The sequence below is a fragment of the Aquarana catesbeiana genome, linkage group LG01 (assembly GCF_042186555.1).
Source record: "Aquarana catesbeiana isolate 2022-GZ linkage group LG01, ASM4218655v1, whole genome shotgun sequence".
Classification (NCBI taxonomy): domain Eukaryota; kingdom Metazoa; phylum Chordata; class Amphibia; order Anura; family Ranidae; genus Aquarana; species Aquarana catesbeiana.
In genome coordinates this window covers 371437023-371454120 of record NC_133324.1, presented here as the reverse complement: position 1 = coordinate 371454120, position 17098 = coordinate 371437023, and the positions used below count along the sequence as shown (strand labels likewise).

The following is a 17098-nucleotide window of genomic DNA, read 5'->3' as shown; positions in this document are numbered from 1 at the left end:
AATCGCTTGGGTGTCTACTTTCCAAAATGGGGTCATTTGGGGGGGGGGTTTGAACTGTCCGGGCATTTTATGCACAACATTTAGAAGCTTATGTCACACATCACCCACTCTTCTAACCACTTGAAGACACAGCCCTTTCTGACTTTGTTTACATAAAAACATTTTTTTTGCAAGAAAATTACTTTGAACCCCCAAACATTTTTTTTAAAGCAAATGCCCTACAGATTAAAATGGTGGGTGTTTCATTTTTTTTCTTTTTCACACAGTATTTGCACAGCGATTTTTCAAACACTTTTTGGGGGGGGGGGGGGGACTTAAATTTTAATGCACTAAAACACACTATATTGCCCAAATATTTGATGAAATAAAAAAGATGATCTTAGGCCGAGTACATGGATACCAAACATGGCATGCTTTAAAATTGCACACAAACGTGTAGTGGCGACAAACTAAATACATTTTTAAAAGCCTTTAAATGCCTTTACAAGTTACCACTTTAGATTTACAGAGGAGGTCTACTGCTAAAATTACTGCCCTCGATCCGACCTTTGCGGTGATACCTCACATGCATGGTGCAATTGCTGTTTACATTTGACGCCAGACCAACGCTTGCGTTCGCATTTGCGCGGGGGGGGGGGGGGGTCGGGGGGACGGGGGTGCTTTTTTTCTCCTTATTTTTTTACTTTATTTTTAAACTGTTCCTTTTTTATTTTTTTTTTTTTTTTTTAATCATTTCTATTGTTATCTCAGGGAATGTAACTATCCCCTATGATAGCAATAGGTAGTGACAGGTACTTTTTTTGCTGTCAAAGCATCTGACCATACAAAGATCGGTGTGATAAAATGCTTTCCCAATGGCGCTGTTTACACCCGGTAAAATTTAAGTCATGAAATGCTTGTAGCTTCCAGTTTCTTAGACCATAGAGATGTTTGGGGCCACTCTGGTCTCTGATCAGCTCTATGGTCAGCTGGCTGAATCACCGGCTGCATTCTCAGGTTCCCTGCTGAGACAGGAGAGCCAGAGAAAAACCATGGAAGACGGTGGGGGGGGGGGGGGGGGGGGGGCATTCCCTCCCACTGATTGTAAAAGCAGTCTAGAGGCCAATTAGCTGCTAGGATTGCTTTTACATGAAAGTCAACCGCTGGCTGAAAAGAATGATACCAAAATGATACCGAAACCTGCAGGCATCATTCTGGTATAACCACTCAGTCGTGAATGGTGTACCTGAAGACAAAAGAAAAAGGTTAACAATAAAACACAGTAAAAACAGTAAAGTATAAAAAATTGCATGCCTGAAAAGCAAACATGATAAAACATAAAACACTGCAGAATAGAATACAGTAAAAAAGAGCAGAACAAAAGAGAATAAAACTACTTTATTTTTTTTTTCCACACTTTTTTGTAACTAACTTTTATAACTAGCCGGTTCCATAATCGGGTCTCTCAAACTTAACTCTTTAGACTTCTATCAATTCTAGATTGAGACTTTTATTCATACAGTTCTATTATGAATTTGCATAATAGAAGTTTGTTAATTCTTCTAAGTCTGAAGTTTGTTTCCTGTGAAAGTGACCTCTACTGCTCAGGTTTTTTATGCAGCTTTTCTAATGCGCCTAAATGTGTCAGCTAGCATGCTCTGGCCCCTGAAGATGTTAATTTAGCAAAAAATGTTGGACGGAGCGAGCGGCTGACACTTCCATGCTTCCTGGAAGGCAGAATTTGATGGATTACATGCTCTATTTCATTGAGTTATGGTATATTTTGGTTGTTGATTGCACTTTTGTTGGTTCCTATATATTTAATGGGGAAATTAAACTGGTTTTATGCAGATACAGTTTGCAGTTAAACATTGAGGCCAGGATGTCCATATTTGGTTTTCCCCACCTTTGACAGATTCTGAAATATCTTGAGTTGCAGAGACCTCTCCCCCGGTCTAGGAATTACAGCTTTGAAGTCCACCTGTCAATTGTTCACACTAGGGATGTGGTTGGCAGAGAGAGGGAATGGAAATTTCCACCCAGGAGCATATCAAGTTGTTTCACTTCGAGCAGCTCAACTTCTGATGCCCCAAATGTAGGCCACTGTTGCACTGTCAGACTTTAACCTGACTAGGTGACCTTGCAGAAGGGGGAGGGGGGGGGTACAGTGTTGTACATTTTAAAGGCTCTTCATTCCAGAATGGTGATGGGGAGTCTTCACTCCTCTGAGCAGTTAGGTACTTGTAAACTCCCCCCACCCCTCAGCCTGTAAGGTTGGCATCTGTTATTAGGGGTGTACCGAATGGAAATTTTTTTTTAAAGAAATTTTTTTCAGATTTACCATAGTACATCAAAGTTAGAGAAATAACAGATCAGAATAAAATGTAATCGAAACCAAAATAAAATAAAAGTACTAACTTGGTGCCGAAACCGAAAATGCAGGATGCACTTTGCCCAAAATTAGTAAAAAAAAAAAAAAATATATATAATATTAATACATACACACTTTTTTACACGACTTAATATTTAAATATGAATTTGTTGTGGAAATTGCCACCTTTAGTGCAAGAAAAGTTCAAGAAAAATGCAGTCTGCAGTCCCTAACCAGCTCTTGCATCACGTCCTCAGTCTAACCATCTTGTGTCATGTCTGCAATCTTATGTAAACACACTGCTAATAGTATTAGCAAAATTTCCATTTGGCGCACAGAAGAGGGACCCAAGAAGAGGAGGATCTGGCTGCTCTATGCAAATCCACTGCAACAGAGCAGGTAAGTATAACAGGTTTGTTTTTTTTTTTTTTTTTTTTTTTTTTTCCCTATAAAATAAACAGTTTACAATTACTTTAACTGAACATGCTAACATTGGAAGCCGATTGGCTACCATGCACAGCTGCACCAGATTTTTGCACTCTCCGGTTTTAGTAAACCAACCCCAGTATGTCAACGGTGGAAAGCCATAGTCTGGCTCAAAATGCAGGAAAAAAATCCTCTGCAGCTTCTACCGCAACCTCTGCACCGCCATCCAACAAAATGCCCAAACAGCAAGAGAAGTTTCCTCAGGTAAGTAGAAATGTAGTGACCACACCCAATTTATGAATACCACTCTTCAGAACAGGGCAATCCAATGAAACCCTAAAAGACTAAAAAATTATGAACTTGCAATAAGGAAAAAAAAAAAAAATTATATTATATATTATATTTTCTGTGCTACTTATTTATTATCCAAGAATAAATACTGTATTTATTAGCGTACAACACTCACTTTTTCACCCTGAAAATCGGGTGCAAATAGTGTGTGCGTGTTATACGCCGATACTGCAATTTGGGCTGCCTAGGAGGGAAGGGGGTTGGGACGAGCGCCATCAGTTTACATACAGTGAGAATCTCCTGTTTACTCAGCAGCCTCTGTAATAGGAAGTCCTGTCTCCTGGGCCGGAATTGGGCCAGCGTTTTGTCTATCATAGAAGCCGGTCCAGGAGGCGGGACTTTGTATTAAAAAGGCCGCCGAGTAAACAGGAGATTCTCACTGTATGTAATCTGATGGCGCTCGTCCTGCCCCCCTCCCTGTCCCCTCCAAGGCAGCAGTAATCTGAGGTGAGGCTGCAGATGGGCATTGTTCAGGCTGCATTCATGGCAATTGTGAGGCTGCATATGGGCATTGATCAAGCTGTATTGATGGGCAATTTTGAAGCTGTAGATGAGCATTGATCAAGCTGCATTGATAGGCAATTGTGAGGCTGCAGATGAGCATTGATCAAGCTGCATTGATGGGCAATTGTGAGGCTGCAGATGGGCAATGGTGAGGCTGCATTGATGGGCACTAACCCTTATTTTGCTTCAACGTTCTTTAAAATTATTTTTTTTTCCTGAAACTTCCCTCCTAAATTGAAGGTGCGCATTATACGCCGATAAATACGGTAGTCATGTATCACAGCCTTGCTATTTTAAGAAAGTGAAATATAATACTGTCTAAAGAATATAGTTGGCATATGTGTCTCATACCCGTCTCAGTCTGTAAATACAGTCTCGCTTTAAGCGTTCCTCTGCTTGCTGGAGTCCTAGAAGCTCCTTTTCAGACAATGTTGACTCATCTATGACTGGGCATTCTACGCAGTCATCCCCTTCCTGTTCAGACTTGCAGCGACGTCTGTCACGCTTTTGTTTATTTCGTGCCGCTGAAATACAAAATATGTGGGTACACCTGTAAAGCACTTCTGACAGCTTAGAAAGTTAGAACTTGGCATGCAATAATGTGACCCAAACCAAACTGACAGGAGCTGCTTAAGGCTTCACCGGGTCCTCTTATATAGCAACCGCCATAGGGTGACCATCAGGGTGAAACGCATTTAGGAAGTGTGGTTTTTCTGGTGGAGATTGCATGTATACAGCCACTTATTGTAAGATAAGCCAACTACGGAGTGCAACTCTTACCTTCTTATAGTGGAGTGAAGATGGACTTACAGGAGCCGGCACTTGGATGATCAGCAAACGTTAAGAGGTAGAGGTTTGAAGCAGTACCATGATTTGTACAAGGATTAAAAACCTCCATTTTCAGCAATTAAAAAAAAAAAAAAAAAAAAAAAAAAACTGTCTATAAGCAGAAACCACAAGACTGTCAAACTTCAGTGACCTTAATCTCTTGTGTTCTAACAATTTATAGAATTTGTAATTACAAGTATAACCAATATTATTTTGCATTTAATCACATTATATTATTAATTGCTGCATGTACAAATAAGCCTCAATCATGCCTTTTTAACCATTTGACCACGAAAAGGCTTTACCCCCTTCATGGACCAGATAATTTTTTGCTATTCAGCACTACGCTACTTTAACTTGCAATTGCTCAGTCCTGCAACACCGTATGCAAAGAAATTTATATATTTTTTTTCCACACAGAGCTTACTTTTGGTGGCATTTGATCACCAGCGGGTTTTTTTTGTTTTTTTTAAACACTTTGTTAAACTACAAATCCAATAAAATCAAAAAATTCTTCATAAAATTTAGGCCAAAATGTATTCTGCTACAGGTCTCGGGTTAAAAACAAACACCAATAATTGTATATTAGTAGATTTGTATGCTATAGCTTGTACAAATAATATAATATAATTATAAATAAACACACACACAAATTTACATAGCTCTGAACAGATTGTCTACCACATTTATTGAGACGCTGAAATGCCAGGACAGTACAAACATCCCCCAAATGACTTTTGGATTGGAAATTAAACAAGGTATTCGATAAGAGGAAAGGTGAGTATTTTGCAGATCTCATTTTAATGGACACAACATTTTTATAAAATGAAAGACTATGTTTTCCTTCTTCATTTTCCAAAAACTTGTGGCAACAAATGAGATCTGCAAAATACTTGATGTGCCTCTAAGCAAATACCCTGGAGTATCTACTTTCCAAAAAGGGGCAATTTCTTTTTTTTTTTTGGGGGGGGGGGGGGGGCGGTGTTTGCACTATCCTATCTAGAGTCTCAAACAGATAGTCAGGAAATCAAATGTGCAAGTTATGCCCTTGGAAAGCCTGAATGTTTTGGGGTGGCATGTATACTGATTGTGTGAGTAATCTATAACTCTAAAAATATAAAAAGCCAATACCTTGGGTTGTCCACTTTCCAAAAAGGGGTCATTTGGGCGGAGTTGGAACTGTCCTGGCATTTTATGGCTTCTAAAACATTGTGTATGGCCAGCATTAGAAATTTCTGCCACACTTGTAATGTTTTTTTTTCCCCTTCACCTTCAGCCTGGAAGAATTTACCCACTTCCTGACCAGGCCATTTTTTGCAATACGGCACTGCGTCGCTTTAACCAGTTGCCGACCGCCTCACAACGATATACGTCGGCAGAATGGCACGGGCAGGCAAAGTAACGTCCATTCGTGGCCACCCCCTCGCGATCACTCCCGGCCAATGAAATCATTCCTCTGCCTCGGTAATGTAAACAGAGGCAGAGGAAGTGATGTCATCTCTCCTCGAGCCGGTCTCTTCGTTGCGGCGCCGAGGAGAGAAGACATCCAAGTAAGTGCACCAACACTACACTTTTAGTAGAAGATGCAGGCACACTTTTCACCCCCCCCCCACCCCATCACCCCCTTGTACCCCTGTCACAGTGACACCAATAGCAGTTTTTTTTTTTTGCATTGGTGTCAGTTTGTGACAGTTATAAGTGGTAGGGCAGTTAGTATTAGCCCCCTTTAGGTCTAGGATACCCCCCTAACCCCCCCTAATAAAGGTTAACCCCTTGATCACCCCCCCGTCGCCAGTGTCACTAAGCAATCGTTTTTCTGATCGCTGTATTAGTGACAGGTGATTTTAGCAGTGTTTTCACAGTGTTTTATAGCGACAGGGACCCCCATATACTACTATAGGTTTTAACCCCCTGATTGCCCCATAGTTAACCCTTTCAGCAGCAATCACTGTATAACTGTTACGGGTGACGCTGGTTAGTTTGTTTATTATAGTTTTAGGGTACCCGCCATTTATTACCTTATAAAAGGTTTAACCCCCCAATTGCCCGGCGGTGATATAGGTTAAGTTTTTAGGGTCAGATAAGGTCTGCGTCGCCCCAGGCAGCGTCAGGTTAGTGCCAGTACCGCTAACACCCACGCACCATACACCTTCCTTAGTGCTATAGTATCTGAATGGATCAATAGCTGATGCGATCACATCTATACTAGCGTCCCCAGCAGTTTAGGGTTCCCATAAACAGTGTTAGCGGGATCAGCCCAGATACCTGCTAGCACCTGCGTTTTGCCCCTCGGCCCAGCCCTGCCCGGCCCACCCAAGTGCAGGATCGATCGACCACTGTCACTTACAAAACACTAAGCACACGCAACTGCAGCGTTCGCAGAGTCAGGCCTGATCCCTGCGATCGCTGACAGTTTTTGTTGGTAGCATTTTGATACAGTCGCTAACAGTCAAGAGCTTTTTTGCCTGTGAGTCTCAGTGTGCCACTAAATTTAGAGCCCAAAATGGCAAATCGAAGGTACACTAGTGAAGAGGCCTACACATTTCTGAGCATGACAGATAGTGAAGAGGAAGTCACTCATCTGTCAGATTCAGGCTCAGAATACGATCCTGTAGAGGACAGCGGCTCCATGACAGATAGCTCTGACGACAGTTGTGGTCCCTGCCAAGGTCAGGCGTACCAGACCCCAAACTTCTTCTGTCCTTGAAGTGCAAGAACCGCAGGTCCCTCGTATGGAGCAGAGCAGTACTAGCGCCGCTATTCCTTCTGGTGAACTGGCAAGCACCAGCGGCCTAGTACACCCTGGTCGTACATCCAGCACTGCAGTAACACTTGGTGACGTGGCGAGTCCCAGAAGTGCAGTTCAAGCTGGCGAGGTGGCAAGCACAAGTAATGTCCTGCTGCCACCAAGAAGACGAACACAGGCCCATCGTGCCCTTCCTGCTGCATTTGCCGATCCGAATTGGGAACCCACCACTTCTGCAGCACCCGTACGTCCCCCATTCACTGGCCAACCCGGCATTCAGGTGGAAACAGTTAATTTTACGCCACTGGATTTTTATTCGCCTTTTTCACAGAAGATCTCTATAGATCTATTGTGGACCAAAGCAATTTATACGCTGGTCAACACATCGCCACTATTCCCCAGTCCTCCCTTGCCAGAAATTGGAGACCAATTACGGTTTCCGAATTTAATCTTTCTGGGCCTTTCCCTCAACATGGGCATAACAAAAAAAAAAAAAAGGAGTTGGTCATATTGGTCCACTGTCCCAATTCACCATATGCACTTGTTCTCTGCCTCCATGACCAGGCCACAATACGAGCAGATTTTGCGGTTCATGCACTTCAACAACAATGAACTCTGTCGTCCTTGTGGAGACCCTGAATACGATCAGCTCTACAAAATTCGTCCCCTCGTAAACCACTTCAACCAACGTTTTGCAGACTTGTTTACTCCCCATCAAGTTGTCTGCATTGATTAGTCCCTGATTAAGTTTTCTGGCCGCTTGTCATTCAAACAGTACCTTCCCAGCAAGCGTGCCAGATACAGGGCCACAGGCTATACATGTAGTTTTATGGTTTACGAGGGCAAAGATAGTCACGTAGAGCCGACAAACTGCCCTGACTACATAGGAAGCGCTGGCAAGATTGTATGGGACTTGGTGTCACCCTTATTCGGAAAGGGGTACCACTTGTACATGGACAATTACTACATGAGCTTGCCACTTTTTGGTCACCTTTTTGACTAACAGATTGGAGCATGTGGCACCGTGCGACCTAATCGCCGGGGCTTGTAGATTCCAGTCTTAGGCTGGGGAAGAGCGCCTGCTTCAAGTGTAATAACTTGCTCGCTATGAAGTGGAGGGATAAGAATGTTTTCGTTCTTACCTCCCTTCACGCAGACACGAAGGTCCAAATTTCTACGTCGACTGGTGTTGTGGAAAAACCCCTCTGTGTCCACGAATATAACCAAAATATGGGAGGGGTGGACCTCAACGACCAGTTGTTGGCGCCATACCTAGTTGCCTGTAAGGCCAGACGCTGGTAAAAGAAAGTGTCTGTTTATTTCAATTGGCTTTGCTGAACGCTCATGTGCTATACAGAGCTTCAGGACAGACTGGATCCTTCCTTAAATTCCAGGAAGAGATTGTCAGAGCCCTTCTGTTTCCAGACGGTGCTCCACCTCACCTTCCCCAACCAAATGCAGTAAGCCAGCTGCACGAGAGGCATTTTCCTTATGTCCTCCCGAGTACCCCTACCCAATGAGCCTCCCAAAGAAGATGTCATGTCTGCAGCAAGCACAGATATAGGCGTGACACCCGGTACTGTCCCTCCTGTCTGGACAATCCTGGTCTATGCATTGGTGAATGTTTTGAACGCTACCACATACACTAGTTGAGTATTAGCGTAGGGTACAGCACTGCACAGACTAGGACACACTTTCACAGGATCTCCCGAGATGCCATCGCATTCTGAGAGACCCAAACCTGGTACCAGTTACTAAAGTTACTAAGTAAAAAAAAAAAAAAAAAAAAAAAAAAATTACTTGCCGTTTTATTGTTCTCTCTCGCTCTATTCTCTCTATTGTTCTGCTCTTTTTTTACTGTATAATATTCTGCAATGTTTTATTGTTATTATGTTTTACTATGTTTTCTTTTCAGATATGCAATTTGTTTATACTTTACGGTTTACTAACCATCATTTGCTTAGCAGGTACGCCATTCAGTTGCAGCACGGATTTATTTATCTTGACAGCAACAGCGTTTGCTCCCACGATATATTAAACCGTGACTCCAGCTCTGTCGGAGGCGATTTCACCACCACAGTTACATACTTCAGCATATATGCCGAAGCGTGGGGGGAGCAGTGGGTGGAGGAGCGATTTGCTCCTACCTTTTGCGGGAGGATGCCCCCATGCTTCGGCAAATATATATTTTAGGCACAGGTTGTTAAATGTTTTATTTTTTACTATTTTTTTTGTATTTGCTTTGCAGGTATGGTAAGTCTTACTGTTATACTGTAATGTTACTTTGTTTTATTGTTAACCATCATTTGCTTAGCAGGTACGCCATTCAGTTGCAGTGCGGATTTATTTATCTTGACAGCAACAGCGTTTGCTCCCACGATACATAAAGCCGTGACTCCAGCGCTGTCAGAGGTGATTTCACCATCAGTTACATACTTCAGCATATATGCCGAAGCGTGGGGGCAGCAGAGGGTGGAGAAGCGATTTGCTCCTAACTTTTGCGGGAGGATGCCCCCATGTATGCCCATCATTAGAAGTGGGTGGATGAAGGGAGGTATTCTAATGGTGGGCATACCCACCGATCTCTTTTCATTCAGCCCACAGGCTGCATGAAAAAAAAAAAAAAAAAAAAAAAAAAAAAGTTTACAATATATGCCCAACAAGGACCAGCAACGTACTGGTATGTTGCTGGACTTTGAGTGGTTATACCAGAATGATGCCTGCAGGTTTATCATCTTGGTATCACTCTTTTCAGCCAGCGGCGGCTTTCATATAAAAGCAATCCTAGCGGCTAGCCTCCAGACTGCTTTTACAAGTAGTGGGAGGGAATGCCCCCCCCCCCGTCCCAACAGGGAACCTGAGAATGCAGCCGGTGATTCAGCCAGCTGACCCTAGAGCTGATCAGAGACCAGAGTGGCCCCAAACATCTCTATGGCCCAAGAAACCGGAAGCTACAAGCATTTCATGACTTATTAAAAATTATTGCGGGGGCGTGACCGGATGCGGGAGTGAGAGGGTGTGTGTGAGATCCCCCTCTCCCTCCGCTCTGACCAGCTAAGTTATAGGCCGAGAGATTGCAGGTCGATCGGCGGTAGGAGAACGCAGTGGAACCTGGCTAAACTGCGCGTCAGAGTTCGGTGTTACTGAACATACCTGGCTCCAGCGCGGGCTCGGAGGACGGGACAGAGGGGGTGGTGTGAGAGGCCTCTCAAGCTAGTCACCGGGCAACGAGGAGACCGGCTTCAACAGCAGTAGCGCCGGCGTGTGTGGCGGTGAGAGGGCTTGGAGGACAGAACCATAGGGGCGACGTGAGAGGCCCCCCTGTGGCACGTAAGCAGCCAATGAACATACCGCACTCAGCAGCAGCAGAGGCAGGGAACGGAGCAGTGCGTGGCCGACAAAAATAATAAGGTAATGCTGCGAATCTGGAGGGTGAGCAAGAAGACGCCAGACATAGGTGAAAACCTCTCTTATGTCTCCACACATCATATTTACCATATATGATTGTTATTCCTAGTTCTTAATTGAAGAAATTTGAACTAACTGAGCTTGCAATGTGAAATCCTGGTTAAATAGAATCTGTTGCCTCAATTAGTTGCTGGTGCTAAAGACACTGTACCTGGAATATAGAAAATAGCAGCCCCAGTCCGGGGTGAGGGGACGGACAGGGAGCTGGTTTGTGAGGCATTAACAACAGAATAATTAGAATCAGTGGAATGGTGATTGCAAGTTGATTGCTATAACATCAGCTGTAAATTGAACTATACTGCCTATACGTCTACCTATTGCCCTATGCGCTGTTAAGCTGGTGTTGTGGTATTAGAGGTGAGCAGAGGGTTATCTTCTTGTTATTACTCTCAAGCAAAATCAGCAGAATGGGACAGCATTAATAACAGTCTAAATTAATAAAAGGAAAGCTGAGATTTTTACTTTTTTGTCCATGATATAACAATATGGCAAGGAAGCGGGCAGCAGAGGAAAAAGCAAACCAGCACCAGTTACAACATCAGCCACAGCAAGAAGGAGTCCAGGTCACACGCTCTGCAAAAAAACAGACAAATCAAGTAAAAGCCGCAGCAGCAGCGTCAGCAACAAAGCTAGAGCGTTTCGCTAGAACCTCCCTCTCACCAGTAAAATCCCAACAACCAATTCAAACAGGAACCTCGGCGGTTAGGAAAAACCAAAGCAGTGGGTTGATATTGGTAGTGGCAAGTCCGATGGCAGTGCCACCCACAAAAGGACAAGGGGCGGGAAAAGTTGATATCATAAGCGGTGATACAGAAATTAAAAGGCTACCTAATATAACCGAGGCAGATATGGAGGGAGAACAAAGTAGAGGAGTAGAAGAGCCTACAATGAGGGATCTCCTATATGCGATAACTGCATGTAAGGAATCAATCACTGGTCTGGACATCCAGTTGAAAAGCATAAAGGAGGAACTTGCAGTGCTAGGAGGCAGGCTGAAAGAGACGGAGGGAAGAACAACAGTCTTAGAGGAAAGACTAAGTGCTGTAGAAGATGTGTTACTCCCGCTCAGACAAGATATAACCGAGATGAAGAAATATATATTAAAAAAAAAAAAAAAAAAAAAATCAGGCAGCTAAAATAGATGGATTAGAAAATAGAAACTGGAGAAATAATGTAAGAGTAATTGGCATGCCTGAACGGAGCGAGGGATCTGACCCTATAGAATTCCTGGAGGGATGGGTTAAGGAGACATTTGGGGCTGCAACTTTTTCTTCTTTTTTTGGTATTGAGCGTGCCCACCGAGTCCCCTTTAAACCCCGTCAGGGAAAGGAGTATCCAAGACCCATATTCATGAAAATGTTTAACTTTACAGATAAAGTATCTCTGCTCCAGAAGGCAAGAGAAATGGGAGAGCTCCTCTATAGGGGGGTAAAAATTTCATTATATCAGGACTTTTCTCCGGACCTGCAAAAACTGAGCGGCATGTATGCCGATTAAATGCAAGCTACAGCAAAATAAGATGGACTATGCATTACTGTACCCCGCCAGTATGAGTGTAACGACAAGGAATGGGATACACTTTGATTCTCCACGGAGCGTGGAAAAGTGGTTGGAGGATAATGGGAGAACAGCACGGAATATAGGAGATGAGAGACTAGAGACTAAATAGACTTTTTTTTTCCTTTTTTTCCTCTTTGGACTCTGCCGCTGGTATAATAGAAAAGTAAAGTTTTTTTTTAGAGGTATAGGGGGAGAGGGTAAATAATAATTGAGGTATGTTGGTGCAGCACGGGGAATGAGTGTAGGTGGGAGGTCAGGAATAAAGCCCCTAGGGTAGGCCCAGTTGGGCAGGGAGGGAGGGAGAGGGGGTGGGTGAGGCGGGAGAGGTTTAACACAAACGAATAGTGGAAGATATCACAAATATAAGATTAGTCACAAATGTTTTATATGTCTCACTACTGATAAGCGGGGGATTAAGAGAAAAGGTATGTAGATATGTACTGTACACTGGCAGGGCCCAAGGGGCAGGCAAAACTCAGGATAATTGTATTTTGACCTATTGTTTATGTTGTTGTTTTTGGTTTTATAATCACTGTAACTGGTATGCTTTCCTATATGAGTGAGAAGAAAAGAGGTATACTATTAATGACATGGAACGTGAGGGGGTGAGGGACAGATAAGAGAAGTGCAATGTTCTGATATTTTGATAAAATGAAACCTCAGATAATCTGCCTGCAAGAAACGCACATGTGTCCAGACTCTGTTCACTTACTGCGCTCACGGAGATATCCGACACAGTTCCATTCCATGCACACTTCATACTCAAGGGGAGTTAATGTAATGGTCTCCTCGGATGTCTCCTTTGAGTGCATACAACAGAGGGTGGATAAGGAGGGAATATTTGTCTTTTTGCTGTGCAAAATTAATGGACTAACATGTATAATTGATAGATATATATATATACACCATTCTCAACAGTTCCACTTGGGAGCCTATCACAATTTATAGCCTTACATCCAGACGTTCCGGTATTAGCATTGGGAGACTATAATAATATCTTAGACAATTCCCAAGATAGAATGTCCTTGATACCCAGAAGTGTGAGACAGACAGCTGGCAAGACGGCTTTTGCTGCCTTGCTTTCAGAACTGGGACTTCGGGATGTATGGAGAGAGAGGCACGAAAAGGACAGATGTTACTCATGCTACTCTGCAACACACGATGGTTTTTCCCGTATCGATCTGGGTCTGGGGAATGAGGCACTTTTGCAGCGGGTAGAGGACTCCGCTTACGAGCCACGCTTACTATCCGACCACTCTCCATTTTTGGTGCGGCTAGACACCACTGGAATGCTGGGACACCCCTTATGGAAAGTGAACCCCTATTGGTTAACTCTGCTCCCGCAGGTAGGCAGAACGAGAGGGGCACTACGGGAATTCCTGCAATTCAGTAGGGGGATCAGCCAGCACATCGGTAGTATGGGATACACTCAAGGCATTCTTGAGGGGATGTCTCATTAAAGAAATTGCAGGAATTAAAACGCGATCCAGGGAATGGGAGAATAGGGTACGGAAAGAAGTGAAAGAAAGGGAACAGGCTTTAATAAGGGACCCGTCAAAATCTAATCAAGAGTCCTGGAAGGAGGCCCAAGTAGCATACAACTCAGTATGGTTATCTGCAGGAGAGAAGAGAAGATATTTTCAGCAACAGAGTTATTTTGAAGAGGGGGAAAATACTGGCCGCCTTTTAGCCCTTATAGCTAGAGAGCAACGGGAATCTACCAACATCTTAGCCGTGAGGGCTGAATCTGGGGAGAGGCAGACCCTTAGCTCAGACATTTTAAATAGCTTTCAGCAGTTTTACAGGGATTTGTATTCTAGTAAAACTAGTTATATTCCATCTGATTTGGTACAGTTCCTACAAACCTGTCCGTTTCCGCGGTTAACGGAGGCGGACAGGGAAATGTTGAACCGTCCAATTACACTAGCTGAATTAACAGAAGCCTTGGAGGGGACAACGCACCATAAATCACCAGGCCCAGATGGGATCCCGGCAGAGGTATACTCCCATTATATGGAGGACCTCTTACCATCACTGCTGCAGGTTATAATGGAGGCTGAGGAAGTGGGTCACTTGCCAGATAGTATGCAAGAGGCAATAATAACAGTACTTTTAAAGCCAGGAAAAGACAGACTTCTATTGGATTAATATCGTCCAATTTCGCTATTAAATGCAGATGTCAAGCTTTTTGCCAGTGTTCTGGCTAAGAGGCTATCTCAAGTGATTGGCAGGTTGGTTCACTGTGATCAGTCTGGCTTTATACCCACCCGCTCCATGTCTGATAATATAAGGAGACTCTATATGAATCTACAGATGCCAGTGGACAACCCGGGGGGGGCCATTCTGTCACTGGACGCTGCAAAGGCGTTTGATAGTGTGGAATGGCCCTACCTCATGGAAATATTGGAAAGATTTGGAGTGGGAAGTAAATTCATATTGTGGGTAAAGGTACTTTATTTCAAACCCAGAGCCAGGTTACGTATTAATAACCTTTCCTCTCCATTCGAATTGCATAGGAGGTACCAGACAGGGTTACCCACTGTCTCCATTGCTGTTCGCTTTGGCGATAGAGCCCTTGGCCATATTGATCCGGAACTCATCAGAGGTGGTGGGGTTTCGTAGGTATCAAAGAGAAGAAAAAATATCTTTATACGCAGATGATGCACTTATATATCTAGGCGACATGGCCTCTTCATTGCGGGCAGTGATGGAGATAGTGGGAGACTTTGGTAGCTTTTCAGGCTTCGCTATCAACTGGTCGAAATCAACCCTAATGCCATTAGATCAGCCGAGGGATCGTTTACCAGAGGGGGCGGAATAAATAGTTATAGTTAACAGCTTCAAGTATCTGGGGGTGAGGAGATCCAGATCCAGCTGAGTATCTTCGGATAAACCTGGGACCACTGCTCGCCAGACAAAGAAAAATGTAATAGTTGGTGTAGGCTTCCCCTATTAATCATAGGGCGAGCAAACCTAATAAAAATGGTATGGGCTCCACAGCAACTGTACGTTTTTTCATAACTCACCGATATGGATATCAAAAAAGTGGTTCAAGCGAATTGATACATTAATGAGGGAACTGATATGGAAAAAAAAGGCACCTAGGATTAGTTTAGAAACATTGCAATATGAAAAAGACAGAGGAGGGTTGGCAATACCCCCTTTTAAACTGTATTTTTTGGCATCACAGTTACAACAAATGGCAGGGTGGGGTCGGAAGGGAAATGAGGACCCTACATGTAAATTGGTGACCATATCGGAACCCACATTAGAGGCGGCCTCCCATCTGGAAATGGATTTACCAAGTATGAAGAGCCTAGAACCCACAAGTATCCTCCTTAAAAGGGTATGGGGAGAGATCCGGAAAGCGCTAAAAATAACGGGTGTGCTCCCATTTACACCGATATGGCATAATAGAAGCTATCCTGAGGTTCAAGAACTACAAGGTTTTACACACTGGAAAGAAAAGGGGATCTGGTTTTTCTCACAACTTTACGAGGGGGAGGTGCTAAAGACATATGAACAACTATGTAGGGAATTTCACCTGAACCCGAGGGGTTTTTATCAACACCTTCAACTTCGCCATGCGTTACAGGCACAACAAATAACACACTGACAGTATCAACAGCATCACTATTGAGTGAGGTTTTAATAGCAGATACGAGGAAAGTGTTAATATCAAAAATATATAGGGAGTTACTGATGTCGGTTCAGGACCATGCCTCGTTAAAGTGTCGAAATAAATGGGCAGAAGACATAGGGGAGATAGATAAAAAAACAGTGGGAAATGGCACTTGAGGCTATTCCAGTGGTGTCGCTATCTGCATCCCAAAGGCTGTCACAACTATTTATTTTACACAGGGCCTATAGGACACCAGTACAGCTATATAAATGGGGAGGAAGAGACTCCCCGTTGTGCCCCGAGTGTAGAGTGCACAAGGGAAAGACTTCATCCACCTAATTTGGAGGTGCCCAAAGCTGCATAGGTACTGGGATGAGGTCTCCCAGTGCATTGAGGCTGGCGCAAGTCCCCCTCCCCCTAAATCCGATAGTATACTTGCTTGGAGCCATAAAATGCAAAAATGTTCCTGGGAGGAAAGTATTTTATGTTAACTAGACTGATGTACTTGGCTAGAAAACTTATTGCAAGGCACTGGATGTCCCCAACGGTACCCACAGGGAAACAATGGATTACGTATGTAAATTCTTTGCTTCCTAGAGAGCGATTGGCCTATAGCCGCAGAAGTGATAAGGGTAAATTCGATAAGATATGGCAACCATGGCTGGGGGACGTGGACCTGGCCCCACATCAATTGGTAGTGGAAAGGCTTCAGATGTAGAGATATGGGGGGGAATACTAGAAAGGAAAGTGTAGATAGGAACAGCCGAGGGAAAGGAAGAGGAGAAAGGAGGGAGAATGGTAGGGGAGAAGAAAGAAAAGGACAAAAAGATGGCCTGAAGAAGTAATGATTGTATAACTAGACAAGAATATTGGATATGGGGGAAGCCAGTGGTAAAAGAGTGTGGCGAATAAAACACTATAGGTCATAGGAGATGTTCGTTGTGGTGGTGGGGGGAAGGTATAGGGAAGATAAAAGGTTGGGATAGGACTTAGTAGTAGAAATATAATACCGCAACGAAAGAGGGTAGGAATACAAGAATGGGCTTGTATAATTTATATGTATTGTATTATTAAATAGTATGTACTAATGTTTTGAATAATGTATGAAATACCTCAAAAAAAAAAAAAAAAAAAAAAAAAAAAAAAAAAAAAAAAACTTTCAGAAAATGCGAAAAAAAAAAAAAAAAAAAATTATTGCAGCGCTAAAAAAGACACAGTTCAAAAGAAATCTGAAGAGTGTTCT

General features: G+C 43.4%; 1 protein-coding gene across 1 annotated transcript in view; it reads right to left on the bottom strand.

Moving 5' to 3' along the window:
• TUT7 (terminal uridylyl transferase 7) overlaps nucleotides 1-17098 on the bottom strand; it is a 148215-nt gene that overhangs the window by 92467 nt on the left and 38650 nt on the right. The window contains 1 exon segment of the mRNA XM_073633387.1: nucleotides 3983-4155. Within this exon segment, the coding sequence (XP_073489488.1) occupies nucleotides 3983-4155 (173 nt within the window).